The 26,438-nt window shown below is 52.1% G+C and overlaps 3 protein-coding genes across 9 annotated transcripts in view; 2 read left to right on the top strand and 1 right to left on the bottom strand.

Moving 5' to 3' along the window:
• TCF20 (transcription factor 20) overlaps positions 1-2,548 on the top strand; it is a 148,923-nt gene extending 146,375 nt beyond the window's left edge. For all 4 annotated transcript variants that reach the window (XM_081128299.1, XM_081128298.1, XM_081128297.1 and 1 more), the window contains one exon: positions 1,361-2,548. Coding sequence is in view for 1 of the 4 variants with exons in the window: in XM_081128300.1 (XP_080984426.1) it covers positions 1,361-1,378 (18 nt within the window). In the remaining 3 variants the exon portion in view is untranslated. The remainder of the gene's footprint in view (positions 1-1,360) is intronic.
• Positions 2,549-6,367: 3,819 nt separating this feature from the next.
• Positions 6,368-11,516, top strand: CYP2D6 (cytochrome P450 family 2 subfamily D member 6). The gene is made up of 10 exons (XM_081128292.1): positions 6,368-6,526; positions 7,188-7,666; positions 8,328-8,499; positions 9,009-9,161; positions 9,251-9,411; positions 9,813-9,989; positions 10,173-10,314; positions 10,505-10,692; positions 11,025-11,166; positions 11,265-11,516. The coding sequence occupies exons 2-10, from the start codon at positions 7,478-7,480 to the stop codon at positions 11,441-11,443; spliced, it is 1,503 nt and encodes a 500-aa protein (XP_080984418.1). The 5' UTR covers positions 6,368-6,526; positions 7,188-7,477; the 3' UTR covers positions 11,444-11,516.
• Positions 11,124-26,293, bottom strand: LOC308552893 (uncharacterized protein). 4 transcript variants are annotated; one of them, XM_081128294.1, is made up of 11 exons: positions 25,905-26,225; positions 18,625-18,967; positions 16,871-16,909; positions 16,107-16,150; positions 15,545-15,621; positions 14,352-14,417; positions 14,184-14,222; positions 13,745-13,921; positions 13,398-13,440; positions 12,921-13,064; positions 11,124-11,198 (listed from the first exon to the last, which is right to left on the bottom strand). In XM_081128294.1, exons 3-10 carry the CDS (start codon positions 16,900-16,902, stop codon positions 12,943-12,945), a joined length of 600 nt encoding a protein of 199 aa, XP_080984420.1. In that variant the 5' UTR covers positions 16,903-16,909; positions 18,625-18,967; positions 25,905-26,225; the 3' UTR covers positions 11,124-11,198; positions 12,921-12,942. The 4 variants fall into 4 exon arrangements, with proteins under 4 accessions (XP_080984420.1, XP_080984419.1, XP_080984422.1 ...); XM_081128293.1 differs by lacking the exon at positions 11,124-11,198 and having other exon boundaries at positions 12,910-13,064; XM_081128296.1 differs by lacking the exons at positions 11,124-11,198; positions 16,871-16,909 and having other exon boundaries at positions 12,913-13,214; positions 25,905-26,293.
• Between the last annotated feature and the right edge of the window lie 145 nt (positions 26,294-26,438).

Here is a 26,438-nt window from a genome sequence, read left to right as displayed (position 1 = left end):
GCCTGGGGGACAGTCCCTGTGGGGAGGCTGGAGTGAGGGGCAGGATGGGGCGGGAGCCACAGTCTGCCCAGCCCTGGGGGAGGGCAGGCCTTGCCCTGTGCTCCCGCCATGAGCAGAGCCGTGCAGGGTGTGTAGCATCTGTCCTCTTCACATCACCAGTGTCCTGCGTCCCCAGCAAGGTTTGCCCCCTCTGGTCATTGCTCAAGGTCCCCTCATTAGTTGCACCTTTGTCGTATTTACAAAGGACTTTTGGGTTCCTGGGGTGGCATCAGAGGAAGCTACCTCTCCTCTGTGCCGGCAGCCTTGGCCTCAGGAAAGCCTGAGTGTCGCCTAGAGAGTCTCTGGGTGAGTGGACCACGAGGGCTGGCACGACCTCCTGGGAAGTCACACTGTCACCATGGACAACTTGAGAGTGACCGGGTGGGTCCACTGCTGACCTGTGTCCCTAGGGCCTGGCGCCAGAGTCTGGGGTTTCCATGGGCACACTGTCCTGCTCTCTCTGCAGTGTATCTTTCTAGTTACCTGTGCTCTCTGCTACGAGTCGCTTTGGCAAGAGCAGTGTGTGCATGTGCTTTAACTAGAACATTCTGAGCTCGTGCACACAGGCCAGCCTTAAGCCTTTCATATTAGTCAGTTTTGTGGAAATGAAAGGGCTACTGATACCTGGGTTTTGTTTGTTGGGGGCAGTGGCAAGGTGAGCCCCTCCCAAGATCCCTGTGATGGGCAAGCGCGGGTGAGGCTGCACCGCTCTTGGCTTCTGGGCCAGGTCTCTGGACCAAATTCCTCAGAAACTGCGCGTCTCTCTGAGACCTTTGCACATGGGAGGCCATTGGCACACCCCCACCTGCCCAATGTGCGTGGTCAGGGTCTTCCTGAACCCGGAGCCTGGGCTGCAAGAGGAGGGAGACTCCACCTGCAGGGGCCCAGGGGACAGGGTTCAGTAAGCACAGAGCTCACCGCAAGCCGGCTCTTCTGAAGGCTGGCTGGGTGCTCGGCCACCTCTGCGAGGACCGTGCTGTGCCACGAGGTGCTGAGCCCACGACGGCCTCAGGTGGAGGGCTCCTGAGCAAGGGTCACTGAAGGGCTGCCCCACTCCAGGGCAGCCCCCGCCAGGATGGTCGAGTTCTCTCCTGGTCTCAGTTTTTTCTGTGCTCTGGGCAGCAAACACTCCGTGAGGGGCCCTTAGTCTTGTCCGCCGCAGGCGCAGGTCATTGCTCCTTAGCTGTGTCTCCTTCCCAGAGCTACCCGGTGGCTCTACCACAGGTCTTGGATGTCTCCCAGGTCAGCAGCTCATTCACGGTGTCCGTGGCTGCTGGACCATGAGGAGAGTGCAGCACCCAGTGTCTGTTCTGTCTTCCAGGTGAGACTGTGGAGATGAGAAGGTGGCGGGCCCTCGGATGGAATGGAAATTGTCCTGTGCAGCCCCGCCCCGCCCCGCCCCGCCGTGCCTGCCGCCAGCACCTCCTCCCAAGTCCTTACATCACACGCAAACCTGATATTGCAGGAAAGAAAGGCCCAAGAAGTCAGAATGGCTGTTTCCATGGACACAATCTCCATAGTGACAATGTGGGGGGAGGGGGGAGGGATCGGGTGATGGGAAAGGGAGGGGGGAATTAAAAGGGAGGGATAAAAATATATATATAAAAATCTATTTTTAGTCTGGAAAGACTTTGTTTAAATGAAAGGTGCGCTGTCCCTTTTGATTCTATTTTAAAATTATCTAGTTAAAGAACTCCAAATTGGTTCCAGTAACAGTGAAATTTAAATGTGAATTTGAACTCAGCAAACTCATCTCATGAAGGACGGGTGTGGCTCCGCGGCTAGCCTGCCTCCCTGTTCCCAGATCGCTAGGCCCGGCTGAAGCGGCCGGGCCACACCAAACCGTCCTTTGTCCATAATTTCTCTCAAAGTGGGAAGGTTGGGGGAGGGAAGTGGGGAGGTCCATGTTTTCAGAGTGAAGAATGATGTTTAAACACAAAAATAAATTTTTTCATTTCCAGAAACACTATTTATTTATTATTTTAAATTTTTTTATCTTTTTTGGGGGGTGAAATTGGCAGATGCCCTGAGGTCACAGCTGTGTGCTGGGTCACTGGCGGTGAGAACCTGAGGCCTCAGGAGTGCACGGCAGGCAGGGCCATTGCAGGCCACGGTGCCGCGCCAGGGGGACAGGACAGGTCAGGACATCTGGGCGGAGGCACTGGCCCGGGCGGGGCTCTGCGCAGTGGGGGCGAGCTGACCAGGCCACCCGCTTAGCCCGTTTTCTTTTTGCTTCATTTTTATAAAGGAAAGGGGGCCTGTCAGTTGAGCAGCCCCACGCTACGTGAGTCTTTATGTTGTGTTGTTTTGTTTTGTAAAGTGTATAATTTTTAAATATCTGAGTTTTAAAAAAAAGAAAAAAGTACAAAAAAAATTCTTGTTAAGGCCTTAAGAAGGGGTTAGTGCATCTTTCAGGGGTCACTCTGCCGTGGGGATAAAATAGCTGTTTCACAAACAGTTTTATTTAAAAAAAAAATTCAAAAAAATAATAAACTTCATTTTAACCTTGTTTCCTTTTTTATTTAATATAAAGCAAATGCGTCTCTTTCTCCCCCCATTCCAGCCCCCAAAGGTGGCTTTGGTTCTGCGGAGGAGGCCGCCGTCTGGTCCAGCCAGTCCCAGCCTCGCAGGCCCCGCGGCCGCTGCGAGCAGAAAGGCCTTCTCTGCCGCTGGGCCCGGGAGGGTGGGGCTCAGCCGGTGGGGGACGGTCAGATTTACTTAAGCTGATGGGAGAACATATTTCCAATCAACATCAATTTTAAAGGTTATAAAAAAATAATGCAATGTTAATGGACTTTTTTAGAGAACAGAAATACTGGAAGGGATATTGTGAAGTAGAAATAAGCAATTATAAATGAGTTCTTGTGTGCTCATCAATTTGGGGCTGCAGAAATGGCAGATTAATTTCGTTTTAATGGCTGCATCAAGCAGTGCGGCCCGTTTCTCATTCTGCTGCGCCCGACGGAGGTGTGGGCGGGTGTCTGTGGGGGCCGTGGACCGGCGGAGCAACCAGGGCCTTCTGAGCTACTCGGCTGCCCGTCGGGCCTGGACGTGGCGTTAACACAGCTCGGGTGACCTTGGTGGGCGTCGGGTGTCACGGGCTAAACCACAGAACTTGAAAGATCTGCATCTGGGGGAAAATATTTTCCTGACAGCAAATGATTCTTCATCATTTTGCCTTTTATGCTCCTGCCCCCCTTTGACTTGCTGATGATGCTTGAGGGAGGCACTTGTGCTTGTCCTTGGTTTTTCCTCAAGCGGCTCCTGAAGTGCCTGTTAGCGGGAGTGGCCCTGCCCCACACTTCCCGACCCCAGCTTTCCGGCTTCCACGGGCGGCCTCAGCTGCTCGCCACGTCCAGGCCCGACGGGCAGCCGAGTAGCTCAGAAGGCCCTGGTTGCTTCGCCACTTTTGAGTTCTATGCATTTAATTTAATACACTTTTTAGAGCAGTTTTAGGTTCAGCGCAGTATTGAGCAAAAGGTACAGAAAGTTCTGATACGCCCCCGGCCCACCACGCAGAACTGCCCCCACGACCAAGTCCCCAGCACAGTGGTGCGCATGTTACAACTAGTGACCCGAGTCCCATAGCTGAGAGTTCACTCTGTGGGTTTGGACACATACGACATGGGTCTGTCAGTATACAGAGGAGTTTTCACTGCTCTAAAAATCCTCTGCGGCCCGGCCAGTGTGGCTCAGTGGTTGAAAGTCAGCCCATGAACCAGGAGGTCACAGTTGGTTCCGGGCCAGGGCACATGCCCAGGTATAGAGCTTGATCCCTGGTAGGGGGCGTGCAGGAGGCAGCCAGCCAATGACTCTCATCACTGATGCTTCTATCTCCCTCTCCCTCTCTCTGCAGTCAGTGGAAACATTTTTTTAAAATTCTCTGTGCTGCTGCTGTTTATACCTTTCTCCCCCTAACCCTACAACCACTGGTCTCTCACTGTTTCCACAGTGTTGCATTTTCCGGAATGTCATATAGTTGGAATCATAGTATGTGGCCTTTTCAGATTGGTTTCTTTCACTGAGTAATTTGCATTTGTTGCCTCTTATGTCTTCATGGCTTGATAGCTCATTTTATTTTATTGATTTTAGAAAGAAGCATGGATTTGTTCCACTTATTCATGTACATTCATTGGTTGATTCTTGTATGAGCCCTCATGGGATCAAACCCGCAACTGACGTGCTAAACTGAGCTACCCAGCCAGGGCCGATAGCTCATTTCTTTTTCGTACCGGATGATACTCCATCGTCTGAAGGTTCCACAGCGTATCCACTCACTCAGTAAAGGACAACGGGCAGTAGCTCAGCGGTTGAGCATCGACTTAGGATCCGGGAGGTCGTGGTTCAATTCCCGGGCAGGGCACATGCCCAGGCTGCGGGCTCATGGGGGTGGGGGGCGTGCAGGAGGCAGCCGATCAATGACTCCTTCATTGATGTTTCTCTCTCCCTCTCCCTTTCTCTGAGATCAATACAGATATATTTTTAAAATAAAGACACCTTGGTTGCTTCCAACTTTTGGAAAGTACAAATAAAGCCGCTATAAACTTCCGTATCTTTGCTTGGACGTAAGTTTCAACTCCTTGGGGTCAGCACCGAGGAGCGTGATGGCGGCTCACAGGGTGAAACGCTGGGGAACCGCCGCGCCCCCGAGGTGGCTGCGCCCGCGCGTCCCCGCTGCTCCGCCCCGGGCAGCGGGGCGTGTCGGTGTCCCGGATGTCGACCATTCTAATAGGTGCGTCGTGATGTATCTTTTAAAAATAATTTTTAAATTGTGACTTAAACATAAAATTTATCTTACCCAGTAAGTGTGCAGCTCAGCAGTGCTGACACATTCACAGTGTTGCGCAGCGGACTCCAGAATTTTTCATCCTGCCAAGCGGAAGCCCTGGGCCCGTAAAACAACGGGAAGGCGGGCCCGCCCCGCTCCCCGGCGCTCGGGGCCGCGGGCTCCTGCGCCCCCGGCGGCGGCCTGCGGAACTGCAGACGCCCGCCGCGGCGCCGGGGCGCCCTGGAGTCGGCGCTGCGGGGCAGGTGAGCCGGCCGGGCCCGCGGCGCGCCCACGAGCTGCACACAGGTTCCACGCTCCCTTGCCGTCCCCAGGAAGAGAGGGAATTGGGGGGTTTGGGCCGCGGGCGCTGCCATGCCGCGGGCGGGGGGAGGGGCAAGGCGAGCCAAATGCCACCGGCTTTCCTGGCGGCCCGCTGGGTGCTGCTGCCCCACCTGCTTTCTAGAGCCCGCACCAAGGGGGCTGCGCGCATCGCGCTGGGGGCCTAGCGCCGGGGCGTCTTGCCTGGGGGACCCCGGAGGCCGGAGCGCTCTGGTCCGCCATCTTTCTGACGTCACCCTGGATTCAGTCTTGGGTCGCAGTGTCCAGAGGACCCTTGTGCATGTGTCCACCTATGGCACACGTGGTCCCGGGGGGCAGGCGCTCGCTCCTCTGGCCCCAGCGGCTTCACCGGAGCAGAAGCCCAGAGAGGGTGGGCTGTGTTTCTAAGAGAATAAATCTGTCACATGCTGGCCCTTATTGAAGCTTATGCCGGAACAGTGCAGAGCAGTAGCTCAGAGCATGGGTTTGAGATGGACCCTAAGGCTGCTCTGTAACTCTCACCTGAAGGATTCCTCAGACTCAGTCTCCTCTGTGTCCTGGGGACCATAAAGCCATCTGCTTTGAGAGCTGTGGGGAGGACAGGGAGTGAACAGCAGAGACAGAAGCTGCGATTACACAATGGTGGCAAAAGGCCACAGGCCTCATGATTGCAGGTGTCCCCCTGGCTGCCTGGCCTGGACAACAGGCCCCTGGTAGGGGGAAGGCGCTGCCTAAGTTATAGGTATGTCACTGCCCTTCATGTCCCCCTTAGGATGACTGCTCAGGGAGGGCGTAACATCCAAAACAAAGGCTAGATGAAGGCAGTTTATTGAGGGCCACTGTGTGTGGAACATTTGAACCACGCTGCTGCCCGGCAACCACCACCGGATTCTGACAGCCCTGGGTAGAAAGCTGCTGCCCACTGGGACAGGGACACACAGTGGAGGCCAGAAGAGAAGCCGCAGTTGGATCCAAGAAGTCCCTAGGCTGCCTGTGGGTCTTGCCCTCCTGGTCTGTTCCCTGGAGGCCCAGGGACCTGGTCCTCTGGAGCCCAGTCCTCAGCCAGATTGCACAGCCTGTCTCCAGCTGCCTTCCTCCCGCCGTCCCTCACCAACCCCTGCATAGGACTTGGCAGTGGCACCTTGGTCCCTCTGCCAGGTCACCTTGGCTTGCAGTGCCAAAGCGAGTCAAAGTCCTCCTTGAAGTCTCCCCAGAAAGTCCTGCTCCAGCTTGGGACAATGTCCCCATGACCCTCAAAGCAGTCTCTGCACTGCTGGCCTGGTGTGCCAGCTCTCTGACCTCCAGCGCCTCTTGTGTAGGAGCAGGTGCCAACCCTCGTTTCCCCCGTGCTGCACCTGGGACGCTCAGCATGGGTGCAACAGAATCCCAGCCCTGGCCAAGGCGAGATGCAGGGAGGGTCCAGCTGGGCCCCAGCAAGTTTCACACTCTGGGTCTGGGCCTGGCAAGTGTGTGTGGTTGTGGGAATTCAGGAAGGGAAAGAAAGTGTTCACACACCAAGCAGGATTTGCGGACGTTGACAGCCAATACCAAGAGGCCACAGCGCTCTGATGCCCGGAGGCCCCCTAGGAGGGACCCGGTGCTCTTACTATTGGGGAGTGAGGGAGAGGACTGGGGGATATGGGGGGGGGCTTCCTCCCGCCCTGCTTCAGCTGCGGGAGAGCACCTTCGACCCAGGAAGACTGCAGCTATCTCCAGAGTGAGAACTTGCCTCACATACCCCTGGGATGGGTGAGGGGCCCGACCCTTACCAGGCAATGCCCCTTCCCTACCTCTGGGCTCCTGGGTCTTCAAGTTTGACTGTTTGGCCTCAAAGTTCCCACCAGTTTCACTGATTTAAAAACTCAAATCCCACGACCTTTACTGTTGAAGGAGGGTGCTGAGGCCAGCGGGCAGCAGCCCTGCCCTGGCATAATGTGGTCACCCTCTGCTTGGAAGGGGCAGAGGGGCTAAGAAAGAGTGCCTGGTAGCCACAGTCCCAGCCTGGAGGTGGCATGCTCTGGCATGGGGTGGTACTGAGGTTTGCATCTTTCCTTGACCACAGAGCCCAAGGGGATCTGGCCTAGGGAGAGGAAGCCGGCAGAAGGAGAATCCATTCTCATGGTCCTCAGCAGGCCTGTGAGGGTGTCAAGAAATTACATCATCCTGTCACACCCCTGACAGGTTGGGTCAGGGCAGAGGGCAAAGGCCAGTCTCGGCTCCCTTTATAATCTAGAAAGCCCAGGCCGGGCCAGCCCACGGAGTATGGTGAGGGTGCCCTGCCTGGCTTGGCCCTAGGTGCTTGGTGTGGTGAGGGTGCCAGTGTGTCCAGAGGAGTCCAGAGCGCAGACAGCCATGGGGCTGCTGACTGGAGACACATTGGGGCCCCTGGCTGTGGCTGTGGCCATCTTTCTGCTCCTGGTGGACCTGATGCACCGGCGTGTGCGCTGGGCCACACGCTACCCGCCGGGCCCTGTGCCACTGCCCGGGCTGGGCAACCTGCTGCAGATGGACTTAAAGAACATGCCTCACTCTGTTAACCAGGTGAGGAAGGTTGGGGAGTGGGCAGCAGAGGTCATGGGGCCCCCACCTCACAGCAGATGGTGGGAGTGAAACCACAGGCTGGACTAGAAGCTGAGCCAAGGAGACAGGTTTGAGGGGCTTCCTGAGGACATTCGTGCCGGGCCTGTGGGACACTCTGAATTTTCCAAAGGTCAGAGAGGGCAAAGGCTGGGAGAGGGGGTGGGACTTGTTAGTGGGTTTGGGTTCTGGTTGGACCTTGCTTGAATTATGTGAGCCTGAGTCCCTTCTGTTTAGATGGGGGGAAAGGTCTTGCGAATGGGGGAGAGGAGTCCGGTCAGGAGCCCCATTTAAATCAGGAAATCGAGGCTGAGGGGGGTAGAGAATGGGTTCAAATCTTGCTCTGTGGGTCCTTGGGCCTCACTGCTCACCTCTATGAACCTCAGTTTCTTCACCTGTAAAACAGAGTGCTAACTTTGCCTACTGACTATTTTGGTGTCCTTTGCAAAGTCATAGGTGGGTGGTCTGATCCAACCTGAGGTCCTTGATGATCAGAGGAAGTGACCCCCATGCTCACGCTGCCAGATAAAGTCCTTGCACCCACTGGCTGCTGACGGCCCCGGTGTCCCGCAAGGCTAGGGCCACGAGACTGGCGCCAAGCTTACCCTCGCCCCTGTGCCTGCAGCTGCGGCGCCGCTTTGGGGACGTGTTCAGCCTGCAGATGGCCTGGACGCCCGTGGTTGTGGTGAACGGGCTGGCGGCCGTGCGCGAGGCGCTCGTGTCCCGCAGCGAAGACACCTCCGACCGACCGCCTATGCCCGTCTACGAGCACCTGGGGTTCGGGCCGCGCTCCGAAGGTGAGCGGAGGACGGGGCAGACCGCGGCGGGGGGCAGGGCCACAGTGACAGGCGACCCCGCAGGACCAAGCGAGAAGAGTCGTGGACTTGTGGTGCAAGGGGCGGCAGGCAGAGGGGGCAGCCTGCGCCAAGGGCGGGGGAGAAGGATGTGGGGTGACGTGGGGGAGAATCAGTGTGGGCGGGGCCTGGGGTGGGCAGACCTTCCCACAATGGGGGGTGGGCTGAGACAAGACCTGCCACCAGCAAGAGATTGCTGCCGAGCAATGTGGGCAGACAGTGGGACCTGCCCCAGCTGGAAGGGGGTGTCAGAGTTGGGGGGAATTGGTGGGGTGGAGGACGAGTTATGTGGGCGGAGCAGGCGGCCGAGGCCTGCACCAAAAGGGGCGGGACTTGTGGGCAGGGGACCTGGCCCCGACATGCCCCTAGTGAAGCAGGGAGGATAGGAGAGCAATGTGCGGGCAGAGGCGGGGCCAGGGCACACCCTAGCCTCGCCCACTGCCCTGCCCCAGGAGTGATCCTTGCACGCTACGGGCACGCGTGGCGAGAGCAACGGCGTTTCTCTCTGTCCACTCTGCGCGACTTCGGCCTGGGCAAGAGGTCACTGGAACAGTGGGTGACCAAGGAGGCCACCTGCCTCTGTGCCGCCTTCGCTGACCAGGCCGGTGAGTGCTGGGGCTGAGCGGGGAGACAGAGGCGGAAGGGAGAGGGAAGGGGAGATGGAGGCGACCCGATCTGCACCGTCCTCCCCTAGGACGTCCCTTTAGCCCCAAGGTCCTCCTGAATAAAGCGGTGAGCAACGTGATCGCCTCCCTAGTCTACGGGCGCCGCTTCGAGTACGACGACCCGCAGCTCCTCAAGCTGCTGGACTGCCTGGAGGACTCGCTCAAGGAGGAGGCGGGATTCCTGCGCCAGGTGCGGGAGGCCAGCGGCAGCAGCCGGCTGAGCCAGCTCAGTGGAAGGCAGGCCTGCGCCCGCAATGGGCCTTCAGGGAGGAGGGTTTCTAAAGAGGGGCATTGGAGCAGGGGCATTTCAGAAGCGGCCCCTGCAAGAGGACTGGCCTGGAGGTGAGAATCGCAGACAAAAGACGGGGCAGGCCAGGATGAGACCCGGGAGAGAGCTAGGAACCTGTACCTCCATTAGAAGCCACAGAAGCAAGGACAGGTAGATTCTGGGTTTATCCTTCTGGCAGCCCAGGCCACGGGAGAAGGTGGAGGCCGGCAGGTAGGGAGGAACCAGGTCAATGGCGGCAGCTGGGACCTGACTTGTCAAGGGGAACACCTGAGTACAGGATCCCACATCTGTGGCCTGCACAGCTGCTGGAAGTGTTCCCAGTGCTCCTGCACATCCCGGGGCTGCCTGCCAAGGTCTTCAAGGCACAGAAGGCCTTCATGGCCATGACGGATGAGTTGATCACCGAGCACAGGATGACCCGGGACCCGGCCCAGCCACCCCGAGATCTGACTGATGCCTTCCTGGACGCGGTGGAGAAGGTAAGGGGCAGCTGCCAGGGACAGAGCCGGGGGGTTGTGGGTTGTGCCATGAGGTGAGCCCAGGCAAGGTGGGGCCTGTGTGTCATCCAGTGATCTGGCACCCAGGCTGCTGGGTGTATTGTAGGCGGCCATTTGGGGGCTTCTTCCCTCTGCCCCTGAGCTCACCCTCTCTGCATGGCCCAGGCCAAGGAGAACCCCAAGAGCAGCTTCAATGATGAGAACCTGCGCATGGTGGTGGTAGACCTGTTCTTCGCTGGGATGGTCACCACCGCGACCACACTGACCTGGGCCCTCCTGCTCATGATCCTGCACCCGGATGTGCAGCGTGAGCCCAGCCTGGGGGCCTGGTGGGATGGGTGAGGGCGGAAAGGGACAGCCTGGGACCCCTGAGCTTGGTTTGGCCACCAGGAGTTTGAAGCAGAGGCTGAGTTCCGACTCTGAGGGCAGAGTGAACTCCTTCCCCACATGGGCCCAGCCCCGGGGCCTGACCACTGTGGGGGTGCTTGTCTGTCCAGGCCGCGTCCAACAGGAGATCGATGAGGTAATAGGGCAAGCGCGGCAACCAGAGATGGGGGACCAGGCCCAGATGCCCTTCACCATGGCCGTGCTCCATGAGGTGCAGCGCTTTGGGGACATCATCCCCCTGGGCGTGCCCCACATGACATCCCGTGACACTGAAGTGCAGGGTTTCCTCATCCCTAAGGTAGGCCTGTGGCCCTCCTCGCCCCTGCTCAGCACCACCCACCATCTGGTAGCCCTGGCCTAGCCACTGCCTCATTCCCACAGGCACCCACTGGCCCCTCCTGGGTGATGTGGGGATGAGAGCAGAGGCAGACCCCCAGCTGGGTGGAGAAAACAAACTAAAGTGTGTTGGAGGAGCCTGTGCATGTGGGGGCAGGCGGCAGTGAGGGTGCCCATGGGGCAGGGAGGTTGCCAGAACAGGTGTGTTCCAGGCTTCGTGGAACGCATGTTTGGTGGCAGCGGTCCCAGCATCCCCCAGCCCAGACCCCACCCATGTCCGGCATCTCCTGCCAGGGGACAACACTTATCACCAACCTGTCGTCAGTGCTGAAGGACGAGACCTTCTGGAAGGAGCCCTTCCGCTTCCAGCCTGAGCACTTCCTGGACGCCCAGGGACGCTTCGTCAAGCAGGCGGCTTTCATGCCCTTCTCAGCAGGTGCCTGGCGGTGCCCAGCTTGCTTTCCCATCCTGAGGGAGTCGTGGAGGGATGGAGCCCAGGCCCCAGGCTCACAGAGCCCTGCCCCCCACCCACAGGCCGCCGTTCATGCCTCGGGGAGCCCCTGGCCCGCATGGAGCTCTTCCTCTTCTTCACCTGCCTCCTGCAGCGCTTCAGCTTCTCGGTGCCAGCTGGGGAGCCCCGCCCCAGTGACCACGGTGTCCTTGGCTTCCTGGTGACCCCATCCCCGTTCCAGCTCTGTGCTGTACCCCACTAGAGGGGGTACCAAGCCCCCAGCCTGCTCCTCAGCGGGGAGCCCTAATGTACAATAAACTAGTCTGGTGGCTCTAGCCTTACTTCTGAGTCCCACCCAGGCCCCTTAACCAGCCCTGGCAGTGATGGGGCCTCAACAGCATCCCCAGGGCCAGTGCCTAGCCCACCTTATCCATCTCTACCTAGCACTTGACCCCATTTGAGAGATGGGTATACTGAGGCTCAGAAAATGACAACTTACCCCTAGTCACCTATGGAAACCCAATACTGGCTACTTGGGTTGGTAACAAAGTCTATGCACAGGTCCCAGCTCCTGCTGGCCCTGTGGGGATGGGGAGGGCCTCACTCAGCCTGGTGCCGAATCTCAGGCCTGACGGCACCCACCTGGTACTACAGGTCAGCAGCTCAGCCAACAACATCAAGTCTGCTCCCCCACTTCACCTATAACACCCCAAAAAGTGGGGAACTCAGGAAGGCTGGGAAGTGATATGCCAGGTTAACACTCAGGCTCAGTCATTGGGTGCAGAGCTCTCCCTGGGAAGCCTAATGGCAGCCCAGAAGCCAGCCACCTCCCTGAGCCTCTCAGTCACCCCAACATTGAGTTGGCTACCTTCCCCAGCCCCTCAGGGATGCTCATGGCCCACCTCCTTCCAGGTAAGCGTTGTCTCATCGCCAGGCTGGAACTGGAGGACACTTGTCTGGGCTCCAACCCAGGGCACGGTCCTTGGAGTGATCAGGTCAGACCCAGCTCTCAGGACACTTAGCCAGGGACAGGGAATGAGCCCCCATGGGCTGCAGGCATGTCCTAGGGACAGGGGTGGAACTTTGGACCCATGTGTCAATGGGTGGCCACAGCAGGAGGAGGCCACATGAGCACCTTGAAGGAGGACACCCTGGCTCTAGTCCTTGTCACAACACTGTGTGACCCTGGGCTTCTGTCTTCCTTTCAGCCAATGAGATTGCACCAGATGGCCTCTGGGTCCTGACTTCCTGCCCTGACTCTAGGGCTGTGACCTTGTTAGCCTGCCCTCCACCACCTGTGCCCACCCCCAGAATGAACTGGCTCTAGACTGAGACAAAGGCGGCAACCAAGGGCTTCTTAATGACTATGCTTACTCACTCTTGGGGAGACCCCTTGGTGTATTTAGTTAACAGCTTAGGGACCTCAGACTCTCAGGGCAGAAGCCCCCCAACTAACAGCATCAACAGCACCCCTGGCAAATTCCACCAGTGTCTTCTAGATGCCCTCATGACTGGGCGCTCCCCAGCTCTCAGCAATCAGGGAACTTGGTGTGTCCCTTGACATGGAGTCAAAGGCTAGCCAGGGCCCTTTCAGCCTCTCCAGAGTACCCACTATTGTGCTGTGTCAGGCCAGGTGGCAGGGTGTAGTATTCCTGCAACTTTTTGGGACAGGGAGTGTAGACAGGCCACACTGGGTGGTGAGGCCCTGAAAGGAGGCAGCGGGGCCACCCTGGCATCACCTTGTGCATTTATTGGAGTTTGTCACTCGTGCTTCTGAGTCTCGGGGCTGTGAGAGGCCAGGAACCAGCCAAGCCGGAGCTTCCTCAGGAGCTGGGGGACCCACCCCCCAGGCCTTTCCTCCTTGCTCTCCACTGCAGAGGCCTCTACAGAACACAGACAGGCATGCCCTGTGTCCCCCTTGCTGGGAGGAACCTTTCGCCAGGGCTAAGGTCTCTGCTGATGGGGGTGGGGGCGCAGGGTAGCACTGATACAAGGTTTTCCTCCTGTCCAAGGGGAGTGGTCTGGAGTCCAGCCTGCCAGGCAGGAAACAGGAGGCAGGAGGCTCATTCAGGAAGGTCAGGCATCTGGCTCCCTGGACTTCTCCCCTCCCCAGGACAGGAGGGTCTGAGAGGAGCTGGGTTACGGTGACCTCTGCAGGGTCACCAAGGTTAGGGAGGGAGGCAGGCTGCTGCAGCAGGGTGGGAGCGCTCTCTTACCAGAAGGAGATAGAGCAGTCTCCCTTTGGACTGTTTTCTTTCCCTGGGAAAGAAAAAGGGGAGCAGCGGTGGGATGAGACAGGTTCTACATTGTACAGATGGGAAAACTGAGGCCTCACTACAGAAGTTGGGGGAGGCCAGGCCTCAGACCCACCCTACTCATACCACGCCTGCTCCTCTCAGCTCCACAGAGAGCTGCGCCACTGAGATGGCAGTCTGGCCCAGTCACAGGGGTGCCCCAGCCCTCTGCCCTCCCTCCCCACAGCCCCTCCCATCCTGCAGCACTCTGGGCTCCTTAGTAGGACCCACACTGGGAACATTCCTGTTGAAGCACTGGGATTCCTTACCTCACAACCTGGGGTCCCTGCCGCCTCCTTCTCCTCAGCCACTTCCTTCCCAGCAGGAGTGGGGCAGGCTGCTTCCTGTCCTGAGGACCTCACCTCCCCTTTATCCTGAGGCAGGATGTCAGTCCCTTCCTTGGGGGCAGCATCCTTCAGTCCTCCCGGTGCCTTGGGGGGGGTGGCCTGCCAGGAGATAAGTGGGCATAATGCGGTCCCAGGGCCCTCAGGACGCCATATCCTCGCCATCTCCACATTGGGGTGTACATGGTTCTTGGTTTCTCCAGGGAAGTCCTTCCCTCTCGAGCTGTGGGCGGGTTGAGTTTCCTGGAGGCATCCTGCCGCTACCCCTGGGACTCCTGGCCATGAGCCGGGGCATCCCTGGATCTCATGGAGCTGACGGGAGAGAGCCCCAGCCCCAGGCCCTTCCAGGGGAGGCCTCACTTACCTTAGAAGCTTGCTGCTTCCCACTCCTGACTCTGCGTCTCTATAGAGGGAAACAGCCATGAGTGGCTGGGAGTCGCTCCCTGCCCGGCCTGGCCTCTCACTGTGTCTACCAAGGGTGCCCGGGACAGCCGCCCACTAAGGGGAAGAAGAGTCCCCAACCCTTACCCACCTGAGTGGTCGTGGGGTAGCACTTATCCATCAGCCCCCACAGTGGCCTTAAGGTCTCTCCTATGGGCTGCATGACAAGGAGAGAGGAGAAGGGAGGGTGGCTGAGGGGATGTCTTAGGGCTCACTGGCCAGGCCAGGGAATTAAGGGAACTTCAGACCATCATTGATGTCTTTAGAAAAATAGAACTTTGTGTTCATGAATAAAACAAGAATAGGCTCTAAAGTAGAAATGATCAAACAACAACCTCTAATTCTTGAAAAACAAAACTACGATATGATTATGGGAATGAAAAACCCGATCAGTATAGAAGGAAAAGTTGAAAAAGTATTTCCCAGAAAGAAGAGAAGATATCAGAAGGGCCAACAGCTAAACCATGGGTCTTTCTGAAAGTGGGAACAGAGGCACCAGACTGGGGTGACAGGAGAGTCTAAATAAATACATTCCTTCTTTATCAAGACAATTTCCCAAAGATGAGGGACATGAGTTTGCAGAAGAGAAGGAACCACCAAGTGCCCATGACAATGGATGAAGAAAACCCACTGCAGACTGTCCTCAGTGAATTTCAGAACGCTGAGGACAAAAAACCTGCAAACTTCCAGAGAGTCAAGGAAAAAAGTCTGTTTTATGAATTCAATTTCATCAGACTTTTAAATACCAACATTTCAAGCCAGAAGGCAATGAGGCTCTTTAGAATGTGGGGAACTATTTGTAGTCTAGAATTCTATACCTAGCCATACTCTCAGGTGAGTATTAATTAAGTCCTTTCAAACATGTAATATCCCAAGACCACCCACCCGTCAGGAAGCACCTGGAGGTTGCACTCCACCAGGGGCTCCCACACGTGAGAACTATGAAGCACCTCAGTGGATGCAGCATCCACTTGTGCCCTGACCAAGGGCTGGGAAGGGAGCTTCTGCCATGGGTTCTTGGTCCTGGGATATCAAAGAGGACATGCAGCCTCAGGCAGGAGTCCTGCTCACCACCCCCTGCTCACGCGTGTAGACCACATTCCAGGACTATTCACATGCATTAGGAGACATCTGCTCCTTTGGGTTTGTCCAGGCCATGGCCACGGAGCCTGAGATGACCATATAGCCAGCCCTCGAGGGGTGGGGCATGTGTTTTGGGTCAAGGAGCATGACCCCAGGGAGCCCGTCCCAGCCTCTAGGCCCTGACAGAGGTGCCTTGCTTACCTGTGATGATTCCCCAGCAATGTCATGGTCAGGAGCTGTTTTCCCCACAGACTCCTGAAAATAGTAATATACCATTCCTGCAGGTAGGTGAGGAAAGACTAGTTAAAACATTGAAAAGAGTGATGTAGTTATTTTAAAGTGTCAGTATTTAATATGCCAGAAGTCATATCCTTTTACACTGTTTAAACTATGAAAGATGTTAAGTGTTAACTTAAAATGTGTAGGGGACAGTTTTTCAAAAGGTATGGTAAGCAAAAACTTGAAAATCATTGTTATAGGACATTATTAGGTTGTGGGGGGGGGGGGTTCTTTGTAGTTTTTTTGTGTTTTTTGTTTGTTTGTTGGGGGGGGTGAAGTATGACCTTTAGAGTTAGATGTGGGTTCAAATGCCAGCTCCACTATGAGGGCACAGAGGGGAGAAGGGGAACAAGAAGGCCAGCCCCTGGGGAGCCAGGCCTCTGGGAGCCCTGGTGGACAGCTGGAGACTGGGTGGCTATGAGGGGAGAACCAGTTGCCCAGGTCCTGCCGTCATCCTCAACTCATGCCAGCACCCGGCCCTTACCTGAAAGAATGAAGATCTGTACTACATACAGGAACTTGTAGAGCCTGGAAGGGAGCAGAGCTGAGTGTGAGGCAGGTTCTCTCATGCCCTCACCAGTGGGTACTGGCTTTCCACCCCAATCCAGGACCTGTTCTAACGGGGCATGTGCAGTCACCATTTTGGATGAAAAAACCCATCAGCTGCCACAGGGCTCAGCCTGGGCTCTCCACTGACTGGCCAGCAGGATTCTATGCCGACTCTGTGCCTCTGCCACCTTCGAAAGCCAGACTTGGAGCCTGGAGCAGACAAGGAGCCCAGGTCCCACCCTCTCCCTTTCCTTCCGTACTTGTAAACATGAGTCCATCCTGCCACTCTAGCCAGAAGGCGGGGACCTGACCTCCGCTGGGCACTCACAGGTACTTACACAATGCTGGATTAGCTCTTCTCCTGTAGCCCTCCAAAGCCCTCCCTACTCTAGACTGATAGGTCCTACACCAGGGTTAGAAATCAGATCCCAGGACCCACCTTTCTTTTCTGTGACCACTCCCTTGGGACAAGCAGAGCATTTGGGCATTGCCAAGAAGGTGGCTGGCTCCCTGCCTACACACACATGCACACACACAGAGCCATGTCCCACCTGCCAGGACCAGGCCCTCTACCCTGACCCTGAGTCCCAGAGACACTCTAACGGTCAAGAAAAAGTTATAGAGAACACTATTTTCCCAAGCGGGGGTTCCCCTTCCTGGTCATTTGGGATGTGATAACAGGGCCCACCCAAACTTTACCTGTCTCTCTGGTAGCATATACCAAACACCATTTTCAGTCTAAGAAGAAAAAATAGGCAACAGTCCATGTATCACAGAGGCCCAGAGTCCCAGTGTTCCTTCACTCCCTGGCTTGCAGGAATCACAACAGACGAGAGGCAGCTGGGGAATGGCAAGGACCTCCACTGGCAGGGCTCAGCCAGAGGCAGGCCTGCTGGTCATGGATGGAAGTCAAACTCAGGATGGAATGGGCTAGCACTAGGAGCTTGGGAAATGCTCAGAAATTTCTCCCAAGACCTCAGAACCCCAAGCAAAAGATGTTTTCAGTGCCTTCGGAGGTGGGAAGGTAGGTCCCAGGGAAAAGAATGGGAAAGGGGGGGGGGGGGTAGGATGAAGGAAAAAGGTATAGCTCTACTGAACATTTGGTACAAAACATCCCCAGGGTGTAGGTGGTGAATTATAACAGTAAATAATGATTTAAAAATACTTTAAAGTACTTTCTGGGTTATGCAGCATTTGGGGAATAATTTGGGGAGTACTGGGGGAGATTCCCTAGCCTCCTCAAAATATTCTGTCTAGAACCCCATCATCAGTGTCAGCATTCCCTACAAATTGACACCATTGTAAAGTTAAGGTTTCCAATGTGGGCAGGATCCTTGATGTAGCTGAGTGAGCCTCCTTTCCCCAAGTCAGCTCCCATTTTCCACAGGGACTGTTTCAGAATCCCTCTAAAGACTGAAACCTCCACCAGATGGGAGTTCACTTTACCTTCTACCACCAAACCCACCCATTCATTCTCTGCTTCTCACAGGCTACTTCCTCAAGGGAGGAGGCTGCCCTCCCCTCTCTGAGACCACCCCCTTCGGTACTGCATTCCATCTGGTCTTCTCACAACCTGGGCATTTGAGGGGTCTCCTCTCTCATATATTCAGCCTTTCCTTCCCTAATGGCTTCTTCCCATCAGCATTTAAACACATCACTCATCCCTTCTATAAAAAAAAAAAAGGCTGCCTGGCTGTCATGGCTCGGCGGTTGAGCATCAACCTATGATCTAGGAGACTGCAGTTCAATTCCAAGTCAGGGCACATGCCCGGGTTTCAGGCTCCATCCCCAGTAGGGTATGTGCAGGAGGCAGCTGATCAGTGACTCTCTCATCATTGATGTTTCTCTCTCTCTCTCTCCCTTCCTCTCTCTGAAATCAGTAAAGATATATTAAAAAAAAAAAAAAGGCCTTCTCTCTGAACCTATATCCCTTCTCAGCAACGGTCCTAACTGGCCCCCCTTCATACCAGTCTCCTTGAGAGAGCAGCAGTCTACAGGGGATGTCTTCACTCCTCTCCACCTCTCCTGTACTCCACAGCCCATCTCAATCTGTTTCTGTCCCCCTAAGTCCTTGAAACTTCTCTCACCAAAGTCACCAATATGCTCCTAGTCACCAAATCCAGTGGGCCCCTTTCAGGCCTTGGCCCATTCCATTTTTCTGCCGGGCACCACAGCGCCTCAGTGTCCCTTGCTGGTCCCCTCTGGGAATCCTGCCAGCAGGGTCTTCAACAGTAAACTTTGTTAGTCATTTACAACTAGTGTGAGTGAAATTATTGGGCTTTTTCTGAGAGGAGGTTTGGAGGAGGAAAGGAGAGAAAATGAGTCCTAAAGGAGAGGAGAAGATGGGGAGAAGGGGAAGGCCAAGTAGGAAGGGAAGCCCAAAAGGTAGGCTAGGAGTGGTAAAGACAGCCGTCACCGGCTTAGGCTGCTTACTGCCTTTCAAGCCCACTTACCAAATATGCCAACCTTGACAACTTTGGCGGTTTGCAGTTTGCAGACTCCGTTGACTGTATCAGTGTTCGTGCAGCCTATTCACCTTCCCTCGGGCTCCAGGGTGGAACCTGAGAAGGGTACTGGAGCCAGCTATGTCTAGGAGTCCAGAATACAGCCCCTCCCTTTTGCAAGGAGAGTGCTCTCTGTGTGTGACATCACATCTTAGGGGGCTTTATGACAGGACAGCCTCTCCAACCTTGACCAGTGCAGGTTGTCAGTTGCCTCAGGGTGGCTTTAAACCCCCATCAGTCAGAGCCAGCACCTTTGTGGATATCTCTTTGGTTCCATTCAATGCCATCAATGCTGTACAAAGACACAAAGGTGTGTAAGATTCAGTCTTGTCACATAACACAATAAGCATATTTTCTGAATCAAAAACAGGAACACAGCCTGACAATTTCTAAGTATCATCCATTCACCCAATCAGTGTCTGCTGAGCTTCCATTTGGGGCCAGGAACAATGCCAAGGGGACAGAAAGGTAAACAGGACACAGAGCCTGCCATTGAGGAGCCTGAAGACATCAAATAGACATCTTCTGGCCCAGCAAGTGTGGCTCAGTGGTTAAGCATCGACCTATGACCCAGGAGATTGCAGTTCAACTCCTTGTCAGGGCACACGCCCAAGTTGCGGCCTCCGTTCCCAGTAGGCGACGTGCAGGAGGCAGCCGATCAATGACTCTGATCATTGATGTTTCTATCTCTCCCTTCCTCTCTCTGAAATCAATAAAGACATATTTTTAAAAAATAGACATCTTCTGATTCAAGGCAATAATTTCTACCTTCCCCAAATTACTATAAATGCAGCTAAATAATAATTACAAAACTATGGATGGTTAAAACTAACAAATGCCTGAGTTTCACATTTACATGAAATATTAACCAAGAGATCATAAAACAAGTCTCAGTAAACTTTAAAAGAGTAAAGTCATTTCAAGTATGTCCTTTGACTACAATGGAATCAAATTAGAAATCAGTAACAGAAAACGCCTGGAAAAATCACCAAATATTCGTAAACTAAACAACATACCTTTAAATAACATATGGGTAAAATTAGAAGTCGAAAGGGGTCCTGGCCTGGTAGCTCAGTTGGTTAGAGCATCATCCCAATATTCCAAGTTTGATCCCCAGTCAGGACACACACAAGAGTCAACCAATGAATGCACACATAAGTGGAATAATAAATTGATGTTTCTCTCTCTCTCTCTCTCTCTCTCATAAAATTTTTTAAAATTCTAATTAAAGGGACTGCCATCCGTGAATGTAAACATGAAATCACAGTATTCACCAATCCCTGATTAAATAAGTGCCTAAAACAGTGGCACAGACTCCATGACCCGGGACTTCAGATGAATCGTTAAGTAATTGAGGCATTGTTGCCCTTCACCCCAACCCAGAATTTTGTCCAGATTCCAGGAGCATATGCATTGCCAAGGCTTTATGAGGGTAAAGACTACGTCTCCATCTTCTCTATGTCCTCTGCATTTGGCTCAATGGGTGGCAGAGAACACCAAGCAGGAAATGTCTGAGAAATGCATGCCATGGTCACATGGGTGAGTGACAGGGCCAGAGTCCCAGATTCCTGCCCACTCCTCTGTGCTTCTGACATCTATGACTTAGACCCATGCTTTGTAGGAGCTCCCTCTTCAGGCAGCAACCTGAAGTGATAAGGTTATTTTCAGGGCTAGCTTCCTAGGCTTGCAATCTGTGCAGTCACATAGGGCCCTGTGATCAGAAGGGCCACACTTGGTATACCACCCCCTCCCTACTGGGGAATATCAGAGGAGACCTAATAGAGTCAGAACTTTCACCTTTGACCATAGATAGAAAGGTAACCTTCCTCCCATGGTGTTGGTGCTGAGTCCATGGGAGAAGAAGCAGTTATGAGACACTCCTACCCTTGCCAACCAGAGAGGTGCCAGGGAAAGACTAGTGGGGAGCTGAAGCTCTGACTCCTGCTAATTACTATGCAGGGCCCCAACCCCTTAGTGTCAACTGAGGCTGAGTGGAGAACCTGGACTTGTACCCTCACTTACAGTAACAAGGAAGCTCTTCCACCTCCCCTGCTGGTGTCAAAGGAAGCCAGCTAAAAGAGAAAGTTTAAATAAGACCCAGGATCTCATAACATAGTACCCAAAATATCCAGGTTTCAATAAAAAAAAAAAAAATCACTCATCATACCAAAAACAAGGAACATCTTAAACTGAACAAAAAAACAATCACTAGAAGCCAGCGGCAAGATGACAGAGACAGAATTATCTGATAAAGATTTAAAGCATACATTATAAACATGCTTCAACAAGCAATTATGAACATGCTTGAAACAAAATAAAAATAGTCTCAGCAGAAAAACATTAGATATAAGGAAGAACCAGATAGAAATTTTAGAACAATAACTGAAATAAAAAGCTCAGTGAATGGGTTCAAAAGCAGAAAACAGAAAATAACCAGTGAACTGGAAGATAAAACGGTAGAAATTACTCAATCTGAACAACAGAAAAAGACAGACTGAGGCAAAAATGAACAGAGCCTCAGGGACATGGGACTATAAAAAGATCAAGCATCGTGTCATCAGAGTCTTGGAAGGAGAGGAGAAAGAGGGCACGGCCGAACAAATACTGAGAGAAAACTTTCCAAATTTTGTAAAAAGCATGACAATCCCAAGGAGCTGAGCAAATCCTAAGCAAGATAAATTCAAACAAGTCCTCATCAAGCTACATCACAAACTTCTGAAAACTAAAGAAGAACTCTTGAGAGTAGCTAGAGAAAAACACCACCTTGAATTTGTCATTCAAAATCAATTGGAATGACAGCTGATTACTCATTAGAAGCCATAGAGGCCAGAAGGAAATGACACATTTTCTTTAACTGTTGAACTGTCAACAGGGACCCCCACATCCAATGAAAATATCCTTCAGGAATGCTGGGAGGAAATCAGGAAATTATCAGATAAAGAAAAACTAAGAGAAATTGTCACCAACTGATACGCTCAACTCACGTTTAATAAAGGTGCAAAAGCAATTCAGTGGAAGAAGGCTGGTTTTTCATCGAATGGTGCTGGACTAACCAGACATCCATAGGCAAAAAAGAATAAATAAATAAATAAATAAATAAATAAATAAGAACTTTGACCTAAATCTAACACCTTATACAAAAATTAACTAAAAATTGATCACATACTTACATGTAAAACAACAGTATAAAAAAATTTATAGAAAGTCTTCTGGATTTAGGGCTAAAAAACATAGCAATGTTAAATTTGACAGCAATAGCATAATCCAGAAAAGAAAAAAAATTGGTAAATTGGTTTTCATCAAATCCAAACACTTTGCTCTGTGAAAGATCCAGTTGAAAAGATTAAAAAACAAGCTACAGAGTGGAGGAAATATTTGCAAACCACATATCTGACAAAGGACTAGTATCTAGAATATATAAGGTGGGCAAAGGTAGGTTTACAGTTGTTTGTATGGAAAATAACACAATTAATAAATAACACTACAAGAATAAACTCTGTTTCATGTATTCACAACTGTAAATCTACTTTTGCCCACCCCTGTATAAAGAACTTTCAAAACTCAACAGGTAAACAATCTAATTGGCAAATGGGCAAAAGACATGAAAAGACATTTTACTAGAGAGAATATAAGATGAGAAATAAGCATGTGAAAGGCCGTTTAACATCACTATCCATTAGGGAAATGCAAATTAAAACAACAATGGGATAACCCTACATACCTATCAGAAAGACTAAAATAAAAAAAGTTGTTCTACCACATGCTGAAGAGCACATGGGGAAACTGGATCTCACTCACACATTGCTAACGGGAATAACGGTAGAGTTGCCCTGGAAAACAACTTGGTAATTTCTTAACTAAATATGCAACAAACATATGACCCAGCAATTACAGTCCTGGGCACTTACACTAGAGAAATGAAGTCTTATGTTAAGGTAACTTGACATGCAGCTTGTAACTGATATCAGGGACTAGCTCTCAATTCTTTTCATTATATAACACATTGCCTCTAATTCTGTGGAGGACGTTCACTTCCTGTATTGTGCTGTCCTTTCCCAACTGTCTAAAATCATTGTTTTTTATAAGGACAAATAGTGCATTTTTCTGTTTTAAGGTGATGAGAGCAAGAAGGTATCATTAAAATATACTGGACTTTGCACATTTGAAAAATCATCAGAGACCATTTTTCCCATAACATTACTGAGATATAATTTACATACCATAAAATTTAGCTTTCACCCATTTAAGTGTACAAGTCGGTGAATTTTAGTATATTTACAAAGTTGTGCACTAGCACCAGAAACTAATTTTAGAGCATTTCCATCAGCCTAAATAGAAACTTCATGCTACATTCACTCCTCATTTCCACTCTCAGCCCTTGACAAGCACTAATCTACTTTCTGCTTATATACATTTGCCTTTTCTGAACCCTTCACACAAAAGGAATTATCGGATATGTGTTGTTCTGTGTCTAGCTCCTTCCACTTAGCATAATTTTTGTTTTGTTTTTTAAAAATATGTTTTTATTGACTTGAGAGACAGGAAGGGAGAGGGAGAGAGAGAGATAGAAACATCAATGTTGAGAGAGTCATCATTGATCGGGGCCTCTTGCACGCCTCCTGCAAGCCCCGGACTGGGGACTGAGCCACAACCCGGGCATGTGCCCTGACGGGGAACCGAAAGGCGATCTCCTGGATCTTTGGTCCATGCTCAACCACTGAGTCATGCCCAGCTGGGTTAGCATAATGTTTTCAAGGTTCATCATGGCTGAAGAATATTCCACTGTATGGATGTATCATATTTTGCTTATACATTTTCCTTGTCCATCCAGCTGATGGACTTTTGTTTCTATTTTTGGCTATCATGAATAATGCTGCTATGAACATTCATGTACACGTGTCCATGTGGACAAATGTTTTTATTTTTCCTGGGTAGATACCTAGAACTGGAATTTCTGGTTCGTATATAAGTCTATGCTTAACTTTTTAAGAAACTGCCTGTCTTCCAAAGTGGCTGCACCATTTCATAGTCCCACCAGCAATGTCTGAGGGTTCCAATTTCTTCACATCCTCACCAACACTACTGTCTATGGTTTTTATTCTAGGCATTCCAGTGAGTGAGTAGTATCTTATAGTTTTGATTTGCATTTACCTAATGACTAATGATGTTGAGTGTCTTTTCATGTACTTATTGGTCATTTATATATATAATTTAGAGAAATAGCTATTCAAATCCTTTGCCTATTAAAAAAATACTTTATTTTTTATAGTAGTTTTAGGTTCACAGCAAAACTGAGTGGGAAATACAGAGACTTCCATATATCCCTTACTCCCCCCAACACACACCTACACTCACAGCCTCCCCCACTATCAACATCCCTCAGCACAGTGATACATTTTTATTACAACCAATGAACCTACACTGACACGCCACTGTCACCCAAAGCCCATAATTTACATTAGGGTTCACTCTATGGGTTTGGACAAATGTATGACGTTTCCACAATTATAGTATCATACAGAATGGTTTCACTGTCCTAAAAACCCCCTCTGCTGCACCTATTCATCATCAATTCCTCCTCCCAGTCTCTGGCAAACAATGATCTTTTCATTGTCTCCATAGTTTTGCCTTTTCCAGAATGTCATACAGCTGAAATCACACAGTATGTAGCCTTTTCAGATTGGCTTCTTTCACTTAAGTTATATTCATTTAAGTTTCCTTCATATCTTTTCATGGCTTGATAGCTGAAGGATATCCTATTGTCTGCACATACCACCATTTATTTATTCATTCACTTCCTAAAGGACTTCTTGGTTGCTTCCAAGTTCTGGCAATTATGAATATAAACATCCATGTGCAGATTTTCTGTGGACATAACTTTTCGATTCAGTGCGTAATACCGAGGAATGTGATTCCTGGATCATATGTTAAGAGCATATTTAGTTTTGTAAGAAACTGCCAGACTGTCTTCCTAAGTGGTTGTCTGATTTTGCACGCTCACCAGCAATGAATGAGAGTTCCTGCTATTTCACATCCTCATCAGCATTGGTGTCACCTTTGCTCATTTTTAATTAAGCTGTCTCTTTATTATTGAGTTGTAAGCGCCTTTTATATATTCTAGATACAAGTCCCTTATGGAATATATGACTTGCAAATATTTTATCCCAGTTTGTGGATTATTTTAAAGGTCTTTTTCTGTTTTGTTTTAATGAGAAGGAACATTAAACATTAAATTCATGACAGTGGTTTTATCTAGAGGAGGCAGAAGCATGGACCAGGTTAGAGTTACACAGGGAGATATGCTATAGGTGCTATGAGAGGTTGAGCACAGACTCTGGAGCCACTACCTAGGTCTCAACCCAATGCTGTCACATAACTTAGTCGGTGTCTCAGTTTCCTCATCTGTAAAATGGGTACACCCCCACTTATCTCATAGGTAATGTGTTATGAGGCTTAACCAAGTTAATGTGCCTGAATAGATTAAAACAGGGGTTACCAGGCACATAGTATGCTTTATAGAACCCTTGATTGTACTGCCACTTCTTAAGTTGGGCACTGGGGTTCAGAAGTTTTCCTTTTATTAGCATGCTTTATCATGTATATGTTACGTGCTATCTTTTGTGGAACTCGTGCAAATGTACAAATACGTTTTAAAATAAAGGGGGAATAAAATCCAAGTTTTTAACCCTTTAAAATGAGAAAGAGTGGGCTAGATGCAGGGCCATCCCCCGTGCTGGTTTGGGGCCCAGAGCTCAGCTCCGGCCCAGCCCCTGCTCCTTCCCCGACACTCACAAGGTACCTGTCAACTGCACTTTCAGAAAAGATCATGGACCCCGGGCAGGGGGCAGAGGGCAGAGGGCAGGGGGCAGGGGATGGGTGGCAGGGAGGGAGAACCTAACGTGCCAAGTGACCTACGCTCGGCACAGCCTCGGTTTCCCCACCTGTAAAACGGGGATGCTGACAGTACCTACCTGATCTGTGAGATTAAAGAAGGCTAGGTAACGACCCAGTGCAGGCCTGTCATGTTACCTGCTTTTTTCCCTTCACACGTCTAGCCCCCTTCATGCTCGGAAATAACCTCAGCGGGGGGAAATGCCAGGAAAGAAAGAGATCCCCGAATGGACGACCTAGCGCCCCTCCTAGCTCCAAAAGTCTGGGCTGTTTTTCAGAGACGCACAGTCTGGGATGAAAATGTCCTTGTCCAAAATGGGGCTGATGATATAACCTACCTCCCCGGGCTGTCGAGAAGCGCCGAGAAGCAGAGGCCGGGAAAGCGCGTTCACATCTATACCGCGCTTCGAAAGAGTTGACTTACGGGGCATAGAAAGTTGCGGAAACGCCGCAGAGGGGCCACGCCGGCGCCACGGCAGCCCAGGCGCCATTATCTGCCTCAGCCGTCACCTCGGAGCCCGCGGCCGGCGCCCCGGTAGCCAACCGAGGAAGCGCCGCGAGGCAGGCGCGCCAACGGCGCTACCACGCGAGCGCCGCGGGACCCGGGGCTGCCCCGCAGCTCGGCGGCTGGGCGCCAGCTCGCGGCCCTGCGGTCAGCCCGGGGCCCGCGCGCCCCCTGGCGGCGCCGTCGGACGACCGTTAGGACGTTCAGCTGACAAGCTTGCGTATCTGATGATGAGCGTCAGCAGCCACCAGCCGATCTTCTTTCACCCGGAAATAGAGGCCTGCCGGCCAATCAGAGAGCCCCAGAGCCATCCTCCCGCCCCCGTGCAGTTTAGGGGCGTGGCTTCCCATTTCAGCCAATAAGAAAC

Source organism: Miniopterus schreibersii (assembly GCF_964146895.1).
Source record: "Miniopterus schreibersii genome assembly, chromosome: 2".
NCBI lineage: Eukaryota > Metazoa > Chordata > Mammalia > Chiroptera > Miniopteridae > Miniopterus > Miniopterus schreibersii.
The sequence above is the reverse complement of the archived record's forward strand: the minus strand, read 5'-3'. Positions and strand labels throughout refer to the sequence as shown.

Bases quoted from the DNA above. Each gene is read 5' to 3' on its own strand.
- CYP2D6 (XM_081128292.1), top strand. From the start codon at position 7,478: ATGGGGCTGCTGACTGGAGACACATTGGGGCCCCTGGCTGTGGCTGTG. The intron at 9,990-10,172 runs GTAAGGGGCAGC...TGCATGGCCCAG, and splicing joins TCCTGGACGCGGTGGAGAAG to GCCAAGGAGAACCCCAAGAG. The intron at 10,693-11,024 runs GTAGGCCTGTGG...ATCTCCTGCCAG, and splicing joins AGGGTTTCCTCATCCCTAAG to GGGACAACACTTATCACCAA.
- LOC308552893 (XM_081128294.1), bottom strand. From the start codon at position 16,902: ATGGTGTTTGGTATATGCTACCAGAGAGACAG. The intron at 16,151-16,870 runs GTAAAGTTTGGG...GCTCCCTTCCAG, and splicing joins ATATGCTACCAGAGAGACAG to GCTCTACAAGTTCCTGTATG. The intron at 14,223-14,351 runs GTGGGTAAGGGT...TTCCCTCTATAG, and splicing joins GCTACCCCACGACCACTCAG to AGACGCAGAGTCAGGAGTGG.